The sequence below is a fragment of the Trichomycterus rosablanca genome, chromosome 11 (assembly GCF_030014385.1).
Source record: "Trichomycterus rosablanca isolate fTriRos1 chromosome 11, fTriRos1.hap1, whole genome shotgun sequence".
Lineage (NCBI taxonomy): Eukaryota > Metazoa > Chordata > Actinopteri > Siluriformes > Trichomycteridae > Trichomycterus > Trichomycterus rosablanca.
Window position 1 is genome coordinate 39,097,349 of NC_085998.1, and position 18,222 is coordinate 39,115,570.

Consider the following 18,222-nt stretch of genomic DNA (forward strand, 5'->3'; position numbering starts at 1 on the left):
GGAGGACCTTGGTCTTTGTAGATCTACTGTTCCTATCCCATACGCACCAACTGAAGTTAGTGAACCTACAAATTAAGATTTACTGTTTGAAGGACGAGCATGAGATTGCAGAGGGACCGTCCCTCACGTCCCCGTCCAACACAGCCCCGTCCCACACGTCCCCATTCCACACAGCCCCGTCCCACACGTCCCCATTACACACAGTCCCGTCCCACACGTCCCCATTCCACACAGTCCCGTCCCACATGTCCCCATCCCACATGTCCCCGTCCCTCATGGCCCACATGTCCCCGTCCCTCACGGCCCCGTCCCTCACGGCCCACATGTCTCCGTCCCTCACGGCCCACATGTCTCCGTCTCACACGTCCCCGTCCAACACAGCCCCGTCCCACACGTCCCCGTCCCTCACTTCCCCGTCCCTCACTTCCCCGTCCCTCACTTCCCCGTCCCGGTCCTCCTCTCTAATTTCACGTCTGATTAACTATTAACTGGAGACACCCGGTAAGCTCTGGTTAAAAATTCATCCCCTTTCCAGGATGAATAAATGATCGGACAGTGTGATTTGTGAAAGTGCATCGTCGAGTCCATGATCCCCCAATTACTGGATACCGAGTCTGTAAGATAAAGCCTGAGAGGTCAGCGTGACGTGGACGTGACACGGACGTTTATCTGTCTGACACACGCGTGTAAAACAACCGAGATCTGATGCACTGACAAACGCTTACAGAAAAGCACCAGGAAATTAAAAGTAACTCGCGACGTTTGTTTAACGGACAGCGTAGCTTCTATTCCGACCCGATAAGAGCAAGCAGGAGCTCTGCGAGCAGCAAGTGTACCTGTAAAGCATGCCGGTGGTAGCCTGTACCGAGTCCTGAAGCGAGAGATCATGTGTGATGAGAAACTCCTCCAGATGTTTGAGCTCCAGGTACTTTTTATTCCTCATGTTGCTCCAGCACAGGTGATAATTCTTCTCCAGCAGGTTTCGTCTGTCGGGGAGGATCTGAAGCTTCTCACCGCTCGACTTCTGAGCTCCTTTAGGCTTTAGATTAGAAATGTGTGAGCAAGTTGCCTTGTACAGGTACATCTCTGAGACGCACAACGTCAGCCCGGAGCTTCTGAACCACAACAAAAGCTCCTGAATCCCCAAAAAAGCTTCTGAATCTTAAAAAAGCTTCTGAATCTCAAAAAAGCTTCTGAATCCCAAAAAAGCTTCTGAATCCCAAAAAAGCTCCTGAATCCCCAAAAAAGCTTCTGAATCCCCAAAAAAGCTTCTGAATCTCAAAAAAGCTTCTGAATCTCAAAAAAAGCTTCTGAATCCCCAAAAAAGCTTCTGAATCCCCAAAAAAGCTTCTGAATCTCAAAAAAGCTTCTGAATCTCAAAAAAAGCTTTTGATTCCCCCAACAAACGCGCCTGAACCCCCCCAATAAAGCTTCTGAATCCCAAAAAAGCTCCTGAATCCCCCAAAAAGCTTCTGAATCCCCAAAAAAAAGCTCCTGAATCTCAATTAAAGCTTCTAAATCCCAGAACAGACCTTGAGACCTCGCCCCCGCTCTGGTTGACCGTATTGATGGAGTTGATCTTCTGGTAGGATCGTCAGATCCAGTTTCACTACAGTAAACACTTTGGGAATGTGGGACGCTGGTTCCTCTCTCTCTCCGTCCCGTTACCCCACCCTTCACTCTTCTTCTCCATCCATCGCTCCGTCGTTTATTTTTGGGCATCACATACTGTACATGCTGGAGCTGTGCCAGTCGTAGTGCCCTCTGACCCCTCGGCTCTATCGGGGGTTCAGCAGTGACATCACATCTGGTAAAAGGAACTGTGAGAAATTCCCATATCGAGGAATTTTATCAAGAACTGGCGCCCGGCCCCGAATACCGAAGAAAGAATCTGGAACGCGATGACGGACGCAGGGGCCACGTTATGTACACACACCCCACATGGGGGAAATTACACGCTTCTGACTGCAGCAACAGTTTAGGGAAGGTCCTTTCCTGTTTCAACATGAGCACGCTCTATAAAGACAAAAAGAAACTCCAGAGTCCTGCACAGAGCCCTGAGCTCAGCCACACTTAACAGCTCTGGGACGAACCGGAACACAGACTGATCAATCATAGCCCAGCCATACAAATACAAATACTGTCATTTTTGGACTGTATTCACACCTTCACCAAATACATGATTGCACACACACAATCACCTATCTGAGCAAAGTTGGAGGAGGTGGAAAAGTTAGAAGAGGAGGAGGTGGAGGAGTTTAAGGAGGTGGAGGATTTGGAGGAGGAGGTGGAGGAGGAGTCGGAGGAGATGGAGTAGGTGGAGGAGGTGGAGGATTTAGAGGAGGAGGAGGTGGAGGAGTTGGATGAGGTGAAGGAGGAGTTGGAGGGGGTGAAGGAGGTTAAGTAGATGGATGAGTTGGAAGAGTTGGAGGAGATGGTTTGGTGGAGGATTTGGAGGAAGAGGATTTAGAGGAGGAGGCGAGGGAGGTGGAGGAGTTGGAGGAGGTGAAGGATTTGGAGGAGGTGGAGGAGGTGGAGGAATTAAAGGAGTCGGAGGAGGTGGAGGATTTGGAGAAGGTACAGGAGTCGGAGGAGGTGGAGGAGTTAGAGGAGGAGTTGGAGGAGTCAGAGGAGGTGGAGGAGGAGTTGTCGCTCATCCTGACACATTTCTCTCTGTTCTATGATCCGTTTCCGTCAGTCCTAATAAACCATAATTGTAGAATGAACTGGATTAATGACTGAAGCTCTGGGGAGTTCTGTTATTGAGGTCTGACGTTTAGCGGATGCAGCGACGCCCTGGATCGTGACTCCGGGTCTCATGTGTTCCCTTGGCGTCGCCGTTTCTGGGTCGTGCTAAATGCTCAGCGATGCCCGGCGGCACGGCAGCCCACGAGAGCGCCGCCCGCTTTTACCCAGATCTGATCACAACACGAGCAGTAAAAAGTATTTGGACACCTGAGCACGAGCTTGTTGGTGCCACATTTCAAAAACAAACTGCAAACGATAGACTGAGACTTTCGCCTATGGGCGCCGGGTCTGCACAGCGGTAACAGAGCTGAGATTCGAACTCACGAGCATCTGGGATTTACATTCACACACGTTGGCATACACACCTCACACGATCAAGCTCCCACCTACCGGTAGGGCATCCCGGTCTGGACGGCCGTGCTGTCCTCCCTGGCCCGTCCACACAGCTTCAGGTACCACTGGGTCTCGATCTCACGCACCAGCTCGGCCTTGCGTGCCAGCGTCTGTGCCAGCGTCTGTGCCAGCGTCTGTGCCAGCGCGGCCTGCTGGTTGTGCCTGTGGGCTTCACGCGACCCGTCCTGAGAGCTGCGCTGGCTCCGGGCCCCTGACACGGACGCCGCCGACTGCTTGCGGAGCCTGATGGAGTCCTCGGGGATTCCCTGAGTCGTCGAGCCGCTCCGAGCCGCAAACATGACCGCGGCGGCACCGACCCCGAGGGCGGCACGCGAGACCCTTGGTACTGTTAGGGCGGTGCCAGGCGCCGCTCACGTTCCCCCGTTTGGTGTCCCGTCGAGCCTCTGTCGCCCGTTTCTCTCACTATCTGTGTCATCTTGTAGCCTCGCACCTCTCTTATAACCTCCGTCGCTCCTCAGCAGGAAACCAGATCCGGCCCAAAGCTACGCCGCTACAACAGAACGACAACGTGGACATGGAGATAAAGCCGGGCGTGGCCACAGGAGACGTCTTACATTCCACCCAGGGCCTGATCGCCAGGCTTAAAGTTTTAGGAACTTGAAATATAAAACCAAAAGTATTCAGACATTTAATACAAATGGTATTAAATATAAATAAAGCTAAATGTACATCCGTCCTTTTCTAAACCTTCTCCTCATCTCACCAGCAGCACAACACTGCTATCATATAACGTTCAGTTTTATTATTATTTTAAAAACTGAGGTGATTTTAAGCTTGAACGTTCAGCAATAAATAAATAAAGCCTATGTTGTGCGTTACTTTAGGAGTTACTGTTCCTTCCTTTTTTATTTCTTTATTTATTATTTTATTTCTTTATTTGTATTTATTATTTTTACTTTTTTTATTAGTGTTTTTTGGGGTACTGTTTTACAATTTGCTCAAATTTTGTTTACTTTAATATGCATAATTTTGCGTAGTTTTGTTATATTATTAATATATATAAAAATATTTAAAAAATCAAAAAATGATAAATAAAGTCTTTATTCAAACTTCTATTTTTAGTCTGTTTTAACATCTAAAATAAACTGAAACAAAAAAATCCATAAAATATTTCATCTGTAATCATTTTACATGAAGCACATCAATAAAAAAATAAAATAATAATAAAAAATATATAATAATAATAATAAAAGAATAATGATTAAAATAATAATAATAATAATAATAAAATAACAATAATAATAATAATAATAATAATAAAATAATAATAATGATAACAATAAAATAATAATATTAATAATAATAATAATAAAATAATATTAATGATAATAATAATAAAATAATAATAATAATAATAAAATAATAATAATTATAATAATAATAATAAAATAATAATAATGAAATTAATCATAAAATAATAATAATAAAATAATAATAATAAAATAATAATAATAATAAAATAATAATAATAAAATAATAATAATAATAAAATAATAATAATAATAAAATAATAATAATAATAAAATAATTACATAAAATTATAACATTGCAAAAATGCAAGCGGAGAAGAACACGGTTCTGCAAATGCAAGTGTGGAATGAGGCCAACCTTAATTCATTTATTCATTGTCTGTTTTACCACTGCTTTATCCTGGTCAGGGTCTCAGTGGGTCAGATTCATTGGGCAAAAGGCAGGAAACAGCATGGACAGGTCGCCAGTCCATCACAAAGCACACACACACACACACACACACACACACACACACACACTTAGGCAAATTACTAGTAGCTCCAATTCATGGCTGCATGTCTTTAAACTGTGGGAAGAAACCGGAGCTCCCGGAGGAAACCCTCACAGACACGGGGAGAACATGCAAACTCATTTTAATTACATGTAAAAGCCTCATTTCGACCCCCATCATATCACCCAGTTGTAAGATGAATTTCTTACTTGATTATACTTGTGTTGCGGGATTAAATCCGAGGGTTAAACGTTGAAGGAAACACGACCCCACCCCATTTCTTGCCCCGGTATGAAACCGAACCCCCGCTGGACACTTTCCTGAATTCGAGCTTAATGTCTGTAGGTGAGGTTGAATAATTTACAGCGGTGACGACTCTTCCACGTGGGCCGGGGGAATAGATCAGATCAGGAAGGGTAACGGAGAGGCGAGCTCCAGCATCGCTGACGGTTTAGCCGGACGGAAAGCCAGGAACGTTTCCGAAAACGTAGATGGGGGCGGATACCAGAGCCCCACGCTGGCAGGAAGGAAACCTGAACACGGGTAGGTCCGACACCGACTCGGAGAGACGTGAGAACTCTGTAAGACGAGCTTTCTGAATCAAAGAACGACCGAGGCCGCAGTGAAGGAGGAGTCGATCTGTGTGATGTTCGGTTCTTACAGAGATACGAGGGAATTAAAAGTGACTCTCAGTCACCAAAAGCATCACACGCCAAAACCTCACTACATTAAATATTACATAGATTCTTTTACCTGCTGAAAAGGCAACAATCCAATATTATATTTCATTTTTCCAAAAATGCAAGCAACTGTAACTCAAATGATAGAAAAGTACTTGCATCTTATCCATCTGCAGCACGATTTTTGTGTTAAACAGGACAAAAATTCATTTTATCAGTGAATATATAAAATTTTCACTATTTTATTTCTGCATTTTCTCCCTTTTTCTCCCAGTTTAGTCATAGCCAGTTCCTCTTGCTCTGCTGGAGACCCCGATGGTGTATGAGGAGGGTATATTCTCCTGACACCCGCCCGTACTTCGGTGGATCGGCGCGTGAGGTCGGTCTGATCTCCACGTTCCTCCACTTCTGTACAGGCACCTCGGATACTAACCAGGGTCCTTACACAGCCTGTTTAGTCACGTCTTTTCCCACACAGCAGACTAGTGGCTGATTCTGTCAGCCGACTGGTAGCAGAGCTGAGATTCTCTCTGCCATAGTGCCACTGTTGGGCCCTTGAGCAAGGCCCTTAACTCTCTCAGCTCCAGGGGTGTAGTACAACCGCGTATACAGTATATATCAGATAAAGGTTCTCCATCTGCCCCTAGATGATCGTAATGATTATTATTACCATCCAGGTGAATTTTGTGGCTCTGTACATTCTGTCGCCTCCCTCTACCCTACTCATACGGTATGAGTGCATCAGGTGCAGCAGTGTTGTTGGGAGGTTAACCCTTTTATAGCCAGCGACCCTGTTTCAGGGGCCTAATTATTGTCATATTGTTGTTTGTTAGTTCTCACTTTGTTGTGTTGTATAGCCGTTACAGCTCTGTCGACGGACTGATGGACAAATTGGATTGATATCGATACCGGACCAAGGTTCCAAGGTTAGCGTACGAGACCCAGAGAGTGGTCTCCAGAACTACAGATGGGATCAGGACCGAAAACAGAGACGGGAAGGACATCAGAGACTCTGGCGTGTCCATGTTCACAGAGTGCAGAAAGGAAACCTGAGGACGGGTCGAGGTCGGGTTCTGGCTCCGAGACGGAGACGTGAGAACAGGTTAGAGCGCTCTAAAGTTCAAACAGTGAACAGGTACAGAGGATAAATAACCAGCACCTGATGTAAACACACTGATGAGTTCATGTCCTTTCTGGTGAAGGTTCCATTTCACGAGAACTTCAGAAAAAGTTACGACCATCACTGAATAATTCTACTTCGAACTAAATAAAATAACAACGCTGATGAATAACGACCTTAGACTGGCTGTGAACCTCTGGACAGGGGTTCCAGTTAATGAGATAGATGTGAGTAATTAGAACTCCAGTCAAAACTCATTTTAAAGTAACTTTAAAGAACAACAGAGTCACATAAAGCTGAAAAAAGCTGCCAAATAAAAAATAAACTGCTGCAATTACGCCCTCTGCTGGCTGACCGATGAATAGACTGAAAGGAAAATTGGGAAGTGTGTGTGTGTGTGTGTGTGGAATAAATTAAACCACATCATGCTTACCTGTAGAGCATCTTCAACCTCCTGCATCCTCGGTCCTTACAGCCTGGCGTGTCTCCCACACCCTCCATCACAGCGTCCTTCAACTCCTGACGCTTCTGTTAAATTTATTTACGTTTATTGAGAAGTTTTTCTGACTTTTATGGCTTATATTTACTCTAAATTAAACATGAGGATGGTTAAATCTATCTAATCTATAAATTTAGATTCACAAGACAGTTTCAGTCCCAGAGTTCGGACCTGAAGATCCGGGTCCGCAGTCCACACGCTTCTTCTTTAGCATTAACATCAAATAATATCTATAATGTTTATATACTAACATTTATATATTATTATAATATTCAGCACCTCTTGTTGTACTGGCATGCTCATGTGACGGATTATTCAAGAACAGAAATTAAAACTAAGAGCTAAAATAGAATTCAGGAAGTTCAGATTACAAAACCTGAATAAATGCTGATCAAGCAGATTCATTTCAGCTCTTTTAAAATAATTTACTTATAATTATTCACTTTATGGTCCAAGTTACAGTTTAAATGTCTTATCCATGTAAAGTATAAAAGCACAGGTTTGTAAATGTACAGAAAGTAAAAGGACCTAAAACTGCAGAATCCTTTTATTTACCCAAAACGCATCATGGTATAAAATAACTATTTTAAATCATTAAATTCTGTCGACACCAGACACACCCAGACTTTATAAACTTAAGTAAACTTTACTGTAAGATTCTGTAAATAATATTAACATGACTGTTAACAATCTTTATATTTATTGTTATATTATTATTATTATTGCTAATGTATTTTTTATGTTTATTTTTTATATTACTATTGTATTGTTATTATTGTGTTGTTATTATTATTATTATTATTATTACTATTGTATTATTACTATTATTATTACTATTGTATTATTACTATTATTATGTTTAATAATATTGTTTCTATGTATTATTATTATTTTTATGAGTGTATTATTAGTTTTTATGTTTATTATTATTAGTATTATTATTACTATTGTATAATTACTTTTATTATGTTAAATAATATTATTTCCATGTTATTATTATTTTGATTTTAATTATTATGTTTATTATTATTATTATTATATTTTATACATCTGGCTATTTTTATTTACATAAGCTTGCATGTATGTATATAATAATTATATTAATCATAGATATATAAGTTCTTTCATATTTATGTTTATGTCTGTGATTGTTATTAAGTTGGTATTTAATACTTTACAGATATCAGTGATGGTGGACTTCATGATCAGTTCTGATACTGATATTGAATTCTTACCTCTTTGGATCAGGTGATCGGGTCGGTGCTCGTCTCCGTGTGATTACTCTGGTTTTGCAATCTTGCTGGGCCTGTGTGCTAGCAGGACACGCTATACGCTACACTTCGTTGGTACTTGAACACACACACACACACACACACACACACACACACACACTTGTACGCACTTCAAGACAAAAACAGAAGTCATGCTGGACCCTCCCTGACACCGAGTGTGTCGTTACGTGTGTAATTAAAGAACAACCTCGTCGCTCGGCTGTTAGCGGTGTGATGAGTGACGAGCGCGCACACGCTGCACGCGTGTACGTGTATAAATAAAAACGCTTGTTTGTGTTGGTTTTGAATGAACGCAGACGCTGTTGCTAGGGTGGTGCGAGTTCTAAACTAACCCCCCGTCCCAAACAAACAGGGATAGTAGTACTTAATCTTCCCCCTTTTAGGACCTTAGTACTGTCAGGAGTTTACAATCCGTCATGATCTAGTGCAGAGTGTTCAAGAATCACCAGGGCTTCATTTAACCAGTAAATTTAGTCGTATCCAATTCCCTAACTGCATTTCGCCTCCTGTACTGCTGCAGACCTTCACTCCTGACCGAGGAGAGCCGTGACCGACACACCACTTCTTTTCACCTGATCCAGGCGGGTTCATATCAGAGAGTCACGCACTGATCTCCATTATCCCCCGTCTATGTGCAGTAGCATCGATCAGCCAGCAGAGGTCGTAACTGCAGCAGTGTCTGATGAGGGGTGGATTGGCGGGGGACCAGGATACAGCGGCTGATTTAAATAAAGACAAAAATCCGTCTGATCGTGTTAAAAAAAAGTTTATTTAAATACAGAAAATAAGTGACAGTCTCTGACGCAAAAGCTGCACGTGCTTTAAAATAGAATCAAATTAAAATTCTATCATTTTTATGACAGTAAAATATTTTACAATTAGATTAATAATTAATAAGTAATAAATACAAACCAGCATTTACAAAAAAATCTACCTCAGTTCACATTTATTTCAGAAAAATAGAATTAATGTATTAGAATTAAAGCGATTTTACATTTTATTTAAAAAAGATGAGGTGTTAAATTCCCTGATGACCTAAAAATAGAATTAATATAATAGAATTAAAACAATTTGACATTTTATTTAAAGAAGTAAGCGGTGGTAAATTCCTGGGTTATCTGAAGTATGCAGCAGTGAGGACGATAGCTCTTCTGATTACTAGTCCAGTACCTTAACCGTTGAGTTACCGCTGCCCCTAAGAACTCATGCTATCTGTACCTGGGGCTAAAATCGTCTCACTGCCTCCCCTGTGCTCACTGAACAATTTTTGGGACGTGGAATCGACGTGGAATCAGCTGGAACCTGAGATCTGAACATCGGTGCTGCTGCGTGATGAGAGTGTGACGGAGGAAACTGGTTTAGTTCCACATTAACAAAGTTCTTTAAGATGTTGTACAGATGAGATTATATAATGATGGATTCTAAACTTCTGAGAGTGCTAAGGTCCTAAAAGGGGGAAGATTAGGTACTAATGTTGTACTTACTCTCTGTGCGCTATACAGATCTCCGTATGAACCTGTCTGGTACAGGTGAAAAGAAGCGGTCGATTAAATATGTTTCGAGGGGTGTGTGTGTTAGTCACGACCCTACTCGGTCAGAAGTGAAGGTCTGCAGCAGATCGGGTGATCGGCTATGACTAAATTGGGGGAAAATGCATTAAAAACAAAATAATAAGAAAGACCGTCTTAATTTTAAGTATATATACGGTTATTTATTTATTTGTTATTTATAATAACAATTTAATTAACAAATTTTAACAGGCACAAACACGACATGAATTTGTACACGACGCCCCCTTGTGGAGACTTTACGTTACATCTTTATTAATGAATTATATTTCGTTCTGCATTTCGTTTTGATGCATTGTTTGTGTTACCTGGGTCACGTTAAAAATCCTGGACAGAATGTGGGTCACTTGAGAAAGTTTCTGCTCTAATTTATTTATTTATTTATTTATTTTTAATTAATTTCTTAATTCTTTTGATCGTATCTTAATTCTAACCGAGCTGAGATTTAGAAATGCTGGTTGGAGAGTCAGCTATATTTATTTATCTATGGTGGAGATGCTGCCGGTGGCCCCGGGGTCCTTTGGTCTGGCTCTGGGCACCAACAGCTCCTCCTTGTTTCTGTCGGGTTTGATTAGCAGCACGTAGCACTTGGGCAGGAAGATGCAGGCCAGCAGGCCGAAGCTGGACGCCAGGATGGCGAAGATCTGCACGGCCACCATGAACTTCCCGCGCGTGCTCAGGTAGGCGGGGACGAAGGAGATCCAGACGATGAAGAAGACCAGCATGCCGAAGGTGACGCACTTGCCCTCGCTGAGGTGATCCTCCAGCTTACGCGCCACGAAGGCGAAGACGAAGGCGAAGAACGCCAGGATCACGTCGTAGCCGAAGATGCAGCAGATGAAGATCACGTTCCCCGGGTCGCACTCCAGGATGATCTTGATGTTCTGGGCGGCGGTGTTCTTCACCGGGTGAGGCGGCATCAAGATGAGCCACACGGCGCACCCCACGGCTTGTATCAGCGTACACACGATCATCAGCGCCCTCTGCTGGGGGGGTTTGATTGGATCGATGTCGTTCTTTTGGGGTATAGCGGGCGCTATCGCCGCCGTGTCCGGGCTCTGCTCGGAAGCGGCCGCCGCCACCTTGGCCGCCTTGGCCGCCGTCTTCACGGCTTTGATGGCTCTCGCCCTGAGCATCAGCAGCACCGATTTGCCCATGAGGGACGACAGGGCGAGGGCGAACCCCAGCGCCAGCGCCACCTGACTGGTCATGCAGGACCAGAGCTGAGGTCTGCCCAGGAACACGATGGAGCTCAGGAACGTGACCACCAGCCCCAAAAGCAGCGTGAAGCTCAGCAGGGCGTCGTTGGCCTGCACCAGGGGCGTGTTCAGGTACTTCAGGAACACCACCACCACCACCAGGGTCAGGAGGGCACCGAAAACGGCGATGACTATGAGAGTGATGCCCAGAGCCTCTCCGAAATCGAGGAACTCGGTGGTCTTGGGTACGCAGGCATCACGGTTGGCGTTGGACCAGTAGTCCTCGTCGCATTGGATGCAGCCGCGGGCATCTGTCCAAAAATAATAATAATACTCACACATGATATGGTCAAAAGTATTAGGACGCCCCTTCTAACAATTCAATTCATGTGTTTCAGACACAACAGTTACTAACAGGTGTCATAAATCAATTATATATGGGATATCACATGCTTCAGACTTTGCAGCAACAGTTTAGGGAAGGCCCTGTCCTGCACAGTGCCCTGACCTCAGCCCCACTCAACAGCTCTGGGATGAATCGAAACACCAACTGATCAATTAGCACCCAGCCATATACATACAAATGCTGTAATTTCTGACTGAACAGGCACAAATTCCCACACACAGACACACTTCAAAGTCTCGTAAGAAGCCTGTCAGAAGAGCGGCTGTCGTTCTAGCCGAATAGATCATTTTAATAGTGATTGTTTTTTAAACTGGACGTCCAACAAGCTCATGGTCAGGCGTCCAAATACTTGTACATATAACAAACTCATAAGAATGAAGAGTATCAGACCTGTGGTGTTGGAAATCTCTCCGTCTGCACAGGGGATACAGTCGAAACAGCACACCGGCTCTCCCTGCCGGATACCCATCCTGGTGCCAGGCTGGCATCTCTCACTGCACACAGAGCGCGGGGTCTGAAAACCAAGGTTCGAAAGTTTGAGTGAAGACCCAAAACTCAGCTCTCATACCAGAAACAGAGGCGCCAACATACAGTTTCAGCCTCATTATTATTATTATTACTATTATTATTATTATTATTATTATTATTACTATTATTATTATTATTATTATTACTATTATTATTATTATTATTACTATTATTATTATTATTATTATTATTATATTACTACCATTATTATTATTATTATTATTATTATTATCAATATTATTATTATTATTACTATTATTATTATTATTATTATTATCAATATTATTATTATTATTATTATTACTATTATTATTATTATTATATTACTACCATTATTATTATTATTATTATTATCAATATTATTATTATTATTATTACTATTATCAATATTATTATTATTATTATTATCAATATTATTATTATTATTACTATTATTATTATTACTATTATTGTTATTAGTAGTAGTATTGTTATTGTTTATTATTAGTATGATATATTTTTATTATTGTTGTTATTTTTATTCTATATTATTAATACTTAATGTCATTATTATTCTTTGTTATTATAGTTATTATTATTATTTTGTATACAGTATATTGTTGTTATTATTATTATTATTTTGGATTTATAGTTTTAAAGTCAGTGATTTTTGTTTTTCTAGTTATAAATATATTACATGTATGCATTCTTTAAATAAAACTTGATTTTGCCAAATTTTTTGGATCATTTTTACCATAACAGCTGAATATTAACACTATAAACACTAAATATAACCTGATATTATAATATGTCTGGCTCATAATAATATTTATATTATATTTTAATACAGTTTATAACGTGCGGTTAGTGTAGCGTTGTGAACTCACTGACCTCCATGATGTCGTTGTGCCAGACGATGGAGGAATTTTCGATGTAGAGTCGCTCACCGGGTGGCGCCGTGCTGTTGTAGTGGCCGATGTGTGTGTACGTGACTCCATCATCAGACGCTCTCTGCCAGTTCAGGATCTCGTAAAAGCCGGGAACTTCTCCGTCGTTGAAGAAGATCTCCTCCCCGGTGTGAGGAACGTTAAAGCGCAGATTCTTCAGGTAGTACATCAGCTGAGGAGAGAGAGAAATCGTTCAGAATATATTTATATTAGATTTTATATTTTTATCAGTACTGACGGCAGTTTGTCAGAAGCCTGAATGTGTTAGATTTTTATTTCTGCCATTTACGTGAACAGATTTCTCTGGGTTTCCTGAATCTTTTGATAATATTATGCACTGTAGACAGTGAAAGATCTAAAATACTTTATTAATTACTCATTAAGAAACATCGGTGCTGCTGTGGAAAGGGTGAGCAGCACCAAGTTCTTGGGAGTGCACATCACTGAGGACCTCTCCTGGACTAATAACACAACATCTTTAGCCAGGAGGGCTCATCAACGTCTCTACTTCCTCCGCAAGCTGAGAAGAGCCAGAGCTCCAGCCCCCATCATGTGTACCTTTTACAGAGGTACCATCGAGAGTGTCCTGACCAGCTGCATTACTGTGTGGTACGGCGCCTGCACCGCGTCCTGTCGCAAGACCCTCCAACGCATCGTGAGAGCAGCTGAGAAGATCATTGGCACCTCTCTCCCCACCCTCCACGAACTTCACAACACCCGCCTCACCCGAAAAGCCCTCTGCATGGCAGGTGATTCCACCCACCCACTGCACAGCTTCTTCAGTCTGCTGCCATCAGGAAGGAGACTGCGGAGTCTCCGGGCCAAGACCAGCCGACTGAGGGACAGCACCATCCACCAGGCGGTCAGGATCCTCAACTCGCTTCCTGTTCTGCCCCCCCTCTCACGAACCTAACCCCCCCCCATCAATACCATAACTTACATCCCCATTTATCTTTTCAACGCACATATCACTTTAATCTACAATATAACATAATCGTTTTTGCACTGCCGTCGTAATTAAACTGGTTTTTAATAAAGACTTCATAATCTGCACTGCCACTTTAGTGTTTTTATATTGGGACTTCTATTTTTAAAATTCTTCAAGTGGTAATTTTTACTTCTATATTTTCATATTTGTGTCAGTGTGTATATATATTTGCGCTTCAGAGAGTGTTTATCCTTATTCTATTTTATATTCTTTTATTCTAGGTTATTGTTAATTAATGTTTTATGTTGCACCATGGGTCAGAGAGTAACGCAATTTCAATCCTCTGTATGTCCTGTACATATTGCAGTTTTGACAATAAAGCAACTTTGACTTTGACTTTTGACTTTGATTATTATTAAACAGTTCTGTCTTTTTTTTTGTAAGGTAACAAGCACTGATCCAACCCTGCTCAACTCTTCTGGATGGTCGCTAATACCCAAAAATAAAATAAAAATATTAATTTAAATTTTATAATAAGTATATATCTTTAAAAAATGTATTTTTGTTTCATCTGCATATCACATACTGTCCCAATTTTATCTTATCTGTTTATACATTTTCCTCCAAATTGTATCCCAATTTAGTCATATCCAATTCCCTGATTCATGTTTTGGCCTATACTGCTGCAGACCTCCAGTCCTGACCGAGGAGAACCGTGACTAACACACACCCCCTTTGACACATGTGTTGTACTGACCGCTTCTTTTTGCCCATATGAGGCGGGTTCATTTGGAGATCCGTATCGCGCATGGAGAGTCATGCACCGATCTGTTATCCCCCGTCTCCGACCCATGCAGCACCATCGATCAGCCAGCAGAGGGCACAATTGCAGCAGTTATGATTAATCCCCTTTTGGCACACCCTCGGATGAGGCAATCATTGTCTGCGTGGTCGCTCGGCCGGACGGTAGTAGCACGTCGTGCCACTAGTGCCACATTTAAATTAAATTTTAAATAAATAGCATTTATTTTGCCCTCACATACACTGTAGAACATGGTTATTTAAAATCTGCTGCAATTACGCCCTCTGCTGGCTGACTGATGGTGCTGCATGACTCTCCGAAGTTGTAGAGATGAAATACCATCGGGAATTGGATATGACTAGACTGGAACCTCAAGCGCTATTAAATGACGCTGCTAAAGCTTAAATTTGTTGCTGCTAGGAGTGGCAGAAGCCGTTCTGGGAGGCACTGACATTCCCGTGTGTGTTTACTTACCTGCCAAGGTTCAAAGTTGCTAATATTGGCACAAGTTCCGTCCACAAACGGTCCATTTCCTGGCACACAGTACGCCAGGTTGTGCAGGGCGTGTGCCACCGAGTACACGGCTTTATACACGTTATACGTCAACCTGAGCTGTGACACGTCTGAATATGTGTTGTTCAGTTTCTCCAGACTTTCCTTCCCAGTGCACAAACCTCCGAATGCCAACCCGCCGGCCACCCGGGACGCCGTGGCGTTTCCTGGCTCTGCAGCCAGCAGCGCCCGGGCGTTCCTCAGCGCCTTGCTGTAACTCAGCGTGCAGTTGAAAGCCGTTTCCCAGAACTCCTCAGTCAGAGCATCCTGGTAGGGGTCGATATTGAGAAGGTACTCCTGCAGACCTGGCACGTGTGCTCTGGGAACGGCAAATCCGATGGCCCCGCCCAGGACGGACATGACGTCGGGCTGGCGGGCGATGAGCGCCGACGTGACCCAGTTCTCGCTCGCGATCCAGGTACGATTGGTGACGTTGTTACGCAGCAGCTCCTCCACCAGCGGGCTCAGGTCCACGTCGGACGAGAACACCACGATGATCTTGGCCGTGGAGTCTATGATGGTGCGCACGATGCGGTGGATGGTTTCCGGGGCGTTGAATTTGGGTAACGTTTCTGAGAAGGATATGCACACGCCCGCCTCTTCCACCACCTCCTTGAAGCGCTTGATGCCATACTTGCCGTAGTCGTCGTCTGCCGCGATGGTGCCCACCCAGGTCCAGCCGAAACGTAGGACCAGTTGAGCCATGGCCACCGACTGGTGTTCGTCGCTGGGGATGGTGCGCAGGAACGTGGGGTACTGAAACCTGCTCTCCAGCACTGAGCATGAGGAAGAGTAGCTCACCTAGAAATAATAAAATAGGATTATTTATCATCCCCTGAAAGTCCTAAACCATTGGAAGCGTCTAGTTTTGGGAAACCACTACCTGTGGGAAATAGTAGAGCCCCAGGATACGAGCTGTGGCGATTGACAGATCACAACCTCCGGCGCCCACCATCGCAGCCAGAGGAGGCCCGTTTCCACAGCGATAGTTGGGCACAGCCTCGTCCTGACCCGTCAGGTAGGTCAACGTGCCCTCCACAGCCTTGGAGATGGTGAAGCAGGAGTCGTAGATGACGTAGCCCAGTTCTATGTTTGGTAACAGGTCTGACTTTTTATTGATCTCATTAATGGCGAACAGCATGGTCTGGGTCCAGCGGAAGGTACGGAAATTAAACCTGAAAGGAGCATGAGCAGGTAAGAGCAGGTAAGAGCAGCCACAGGAGAGTCGACTACAGTCAGTCATGGTTGGTTGCATCCATAAGTAGAGGAAACAGATGTGATGCCATAAAGTGCCACTAGATGTCAATGTAATACAATAATGTATCAAGGTGCCATCCCATCCATTCATTCATCCATTCATTCATCCCTCACTCAATCACTCATATGGAATCAATTTAAAGCAGCCAGTCCATCAGAATCCACCTCCAGAGTACCAGGAGAACCAGCAGGACCCTGGAGTATACCCTAACCCGACAGATCCTACTGTTCCACCTCGCGAAAAATAACGTACTGATTTCAGTGCTTCATTTACTGTACATAAAACAACTACATGTACAAACCTGTAGAATATAGATTTTTAATAATCTTAAATACATTCGTTTGTTCATTTGTTCACCTTCATGCACGTCAAGGTCAAGGTGGATCAGGTGCCACCTGGAACTACTGGGCACACATCAGCAATACACTGTGTACACGGCATCAACAATCCAACGTGGGACAACTAACTAACCTACTTAGTCGCTCCCACCCTGCAGCTAATCCACCACTCTGTGTCTAGGAAGGTGGGGAGGTGGGAACATGCAAAACTCCATAAACCCACAGCAATAGATTCAGCAATAGATAGCATCTAATCTAATCTACCAAGTGCACCACAATGCAACCCTACCTGCTTAAATGTCAAACTAGTTCTTTTTTAAACCCTCATAAGTGGATTTCGTTCCATAAGGGGTGGGGGCATTTGCCCCAGGGGTGGGGTAATACATCGCTTTTTAAAAGGAGTATTAAATACCAGCAGAAATGTTCATATCTATTCACTTCTGTGCTGCATTTTTAGGCAGCATTTATTCCCGTTTTTCTACACTGTTGTTTTACATGCTATTATAAAATTCTTTATACTACAGATCGATGCAGTTGTGCCATTTGTCTGCAATTTAACAAAACTAGATATTTAAGATTGATATGAAACACACTTCTGCAGGTATTTAAGATGCAGACCAGTTATTTGGGTACTCGGATCAGTAGACTGTATCCTAATCAGTCCCAAAAACAACTCAGTTCACTAATAATCTGCAATCATTTTAATACATGAAGCATGAAATGAGAGTGGGCCTACCCATCACAGCCGGAGGACACAGGGTTGGACGAGGTGTTGGTGTCGGTGGATGCCAGCCTGTTGTGCACGGAGAACATCCCTCCGATCACCACCTTCTTCATCTCCACAGCCTTGTAGCCCTTCAGGTTGAACTTGGCCTTCAGTTTGCAGCTCTGCTCGCCTACCGTGGACCCAATCATGACCCCCAGCACACACACCCCCAACAACAGGCCCTGGTACACCCCAAACCCCAGAAATCCTCCCAGTTTCATGGTTTTTTGATGGAGAAAGTGAACAGTGAACACACACACGGGTGTTCAGCTGTGTGATGTGTTCAGGTGTTTGAAAGGGCCTCTGCTAAGTGTTTGTGACGCTTGATTCACCCTGAAGTTCTCCTGGGAGCAGGAGGAGAAACATCAAAACATCAAAACACACTGACACACACACACACACACACTGACACACACACTGTCACAACTCTACAACAACATGACCTTACAAGCACTGA

General features: G+C 43.2%; 2 protein-coding genes across 5 annotated transcripts in view; both read right to left on the bottom strand.

The window, feature by feature from the left end:
- Positions 1–8,575, bottom strand: part of kcnab1a (potassium voltage-gated channel subfamily A regulatory beta subunit 1a) — a 49,950-nt gene extending 41,375 nt beyond the window's left edge. For 2 of the 4 annotated variants that reach the window (XM_063004927.1, XM_063004923.1), the window contains exon 1: positions 3,139–3,440. In XM_063004927.1, coding sequence (XP_062860997.1) covers positions 3,139–3,440 — 302 coding nt within the window. Of the gene's footprint in view, positions 1–836; positions 1,085–3,138; positions 3,441–7,136; positions 7,232–8,437 lie in introns of those variants that run through there. The other 2 variants (XM_063004928.1, XM_063004924.1) reach the window with 2 other exon arrangements.
- A 1,820-nt stretch (positions 8,576–10,395) lies between these two features.
- Positions 10,396–17,914, bottom strand: LOC134322959 (vomeronasal type-2 receptor 1). Its single transcript, XM_063004365.1, has 6 exons — positions 17,736–17,914; positions 16,287–16,578; positions 15,326–16,204; positions 13,066–13,293; positions 12,058–12,181; positions 10,396–11,572 (listed from the first exon to the last, which is right to left on the bottom strand). The coding sequence occupies exons 1-6, from the start codon at positions 17,912–17,914 to the stop codon at positions 10,539–10,541; spliced, it is 2,736 nt and encodes a 911-aa protein (XP_062860435.1). The 3' UTR covers positions 10,396–10,538.
- Between the last annotated feature and the right edge of the window lie 308 nt (positions 17,915–18,222).

What these genes read in the sequence shown, in the direction of transcription:
- LOC134322959 (XM_063004365.1), bottom strand. Translation starts at nt 17,914, where the DNA reads ATGATTGGGTCCACGGTAGGCGAGCAGAGCTGCAAACTGAAGGCCAAG. An exon ending in GTGTCCTCCGGCTGTGATGG is followed by an intron (nt 16,579 to 17,735) that starts GTAGGCCCACTC and finishes TGCTCCTTTCAG; the next exon opens with GTTTAATTTCCGTACCTTCC. An exon ending in GGCTCTACTATTTCCCACAG is followed by an intron (nt 16,205 to 16,286) that starts GTAGTGGTTTCC and finishes TATTATTTCTAG; the next exon opens with GTGAGCTACTCTTCCTCATG.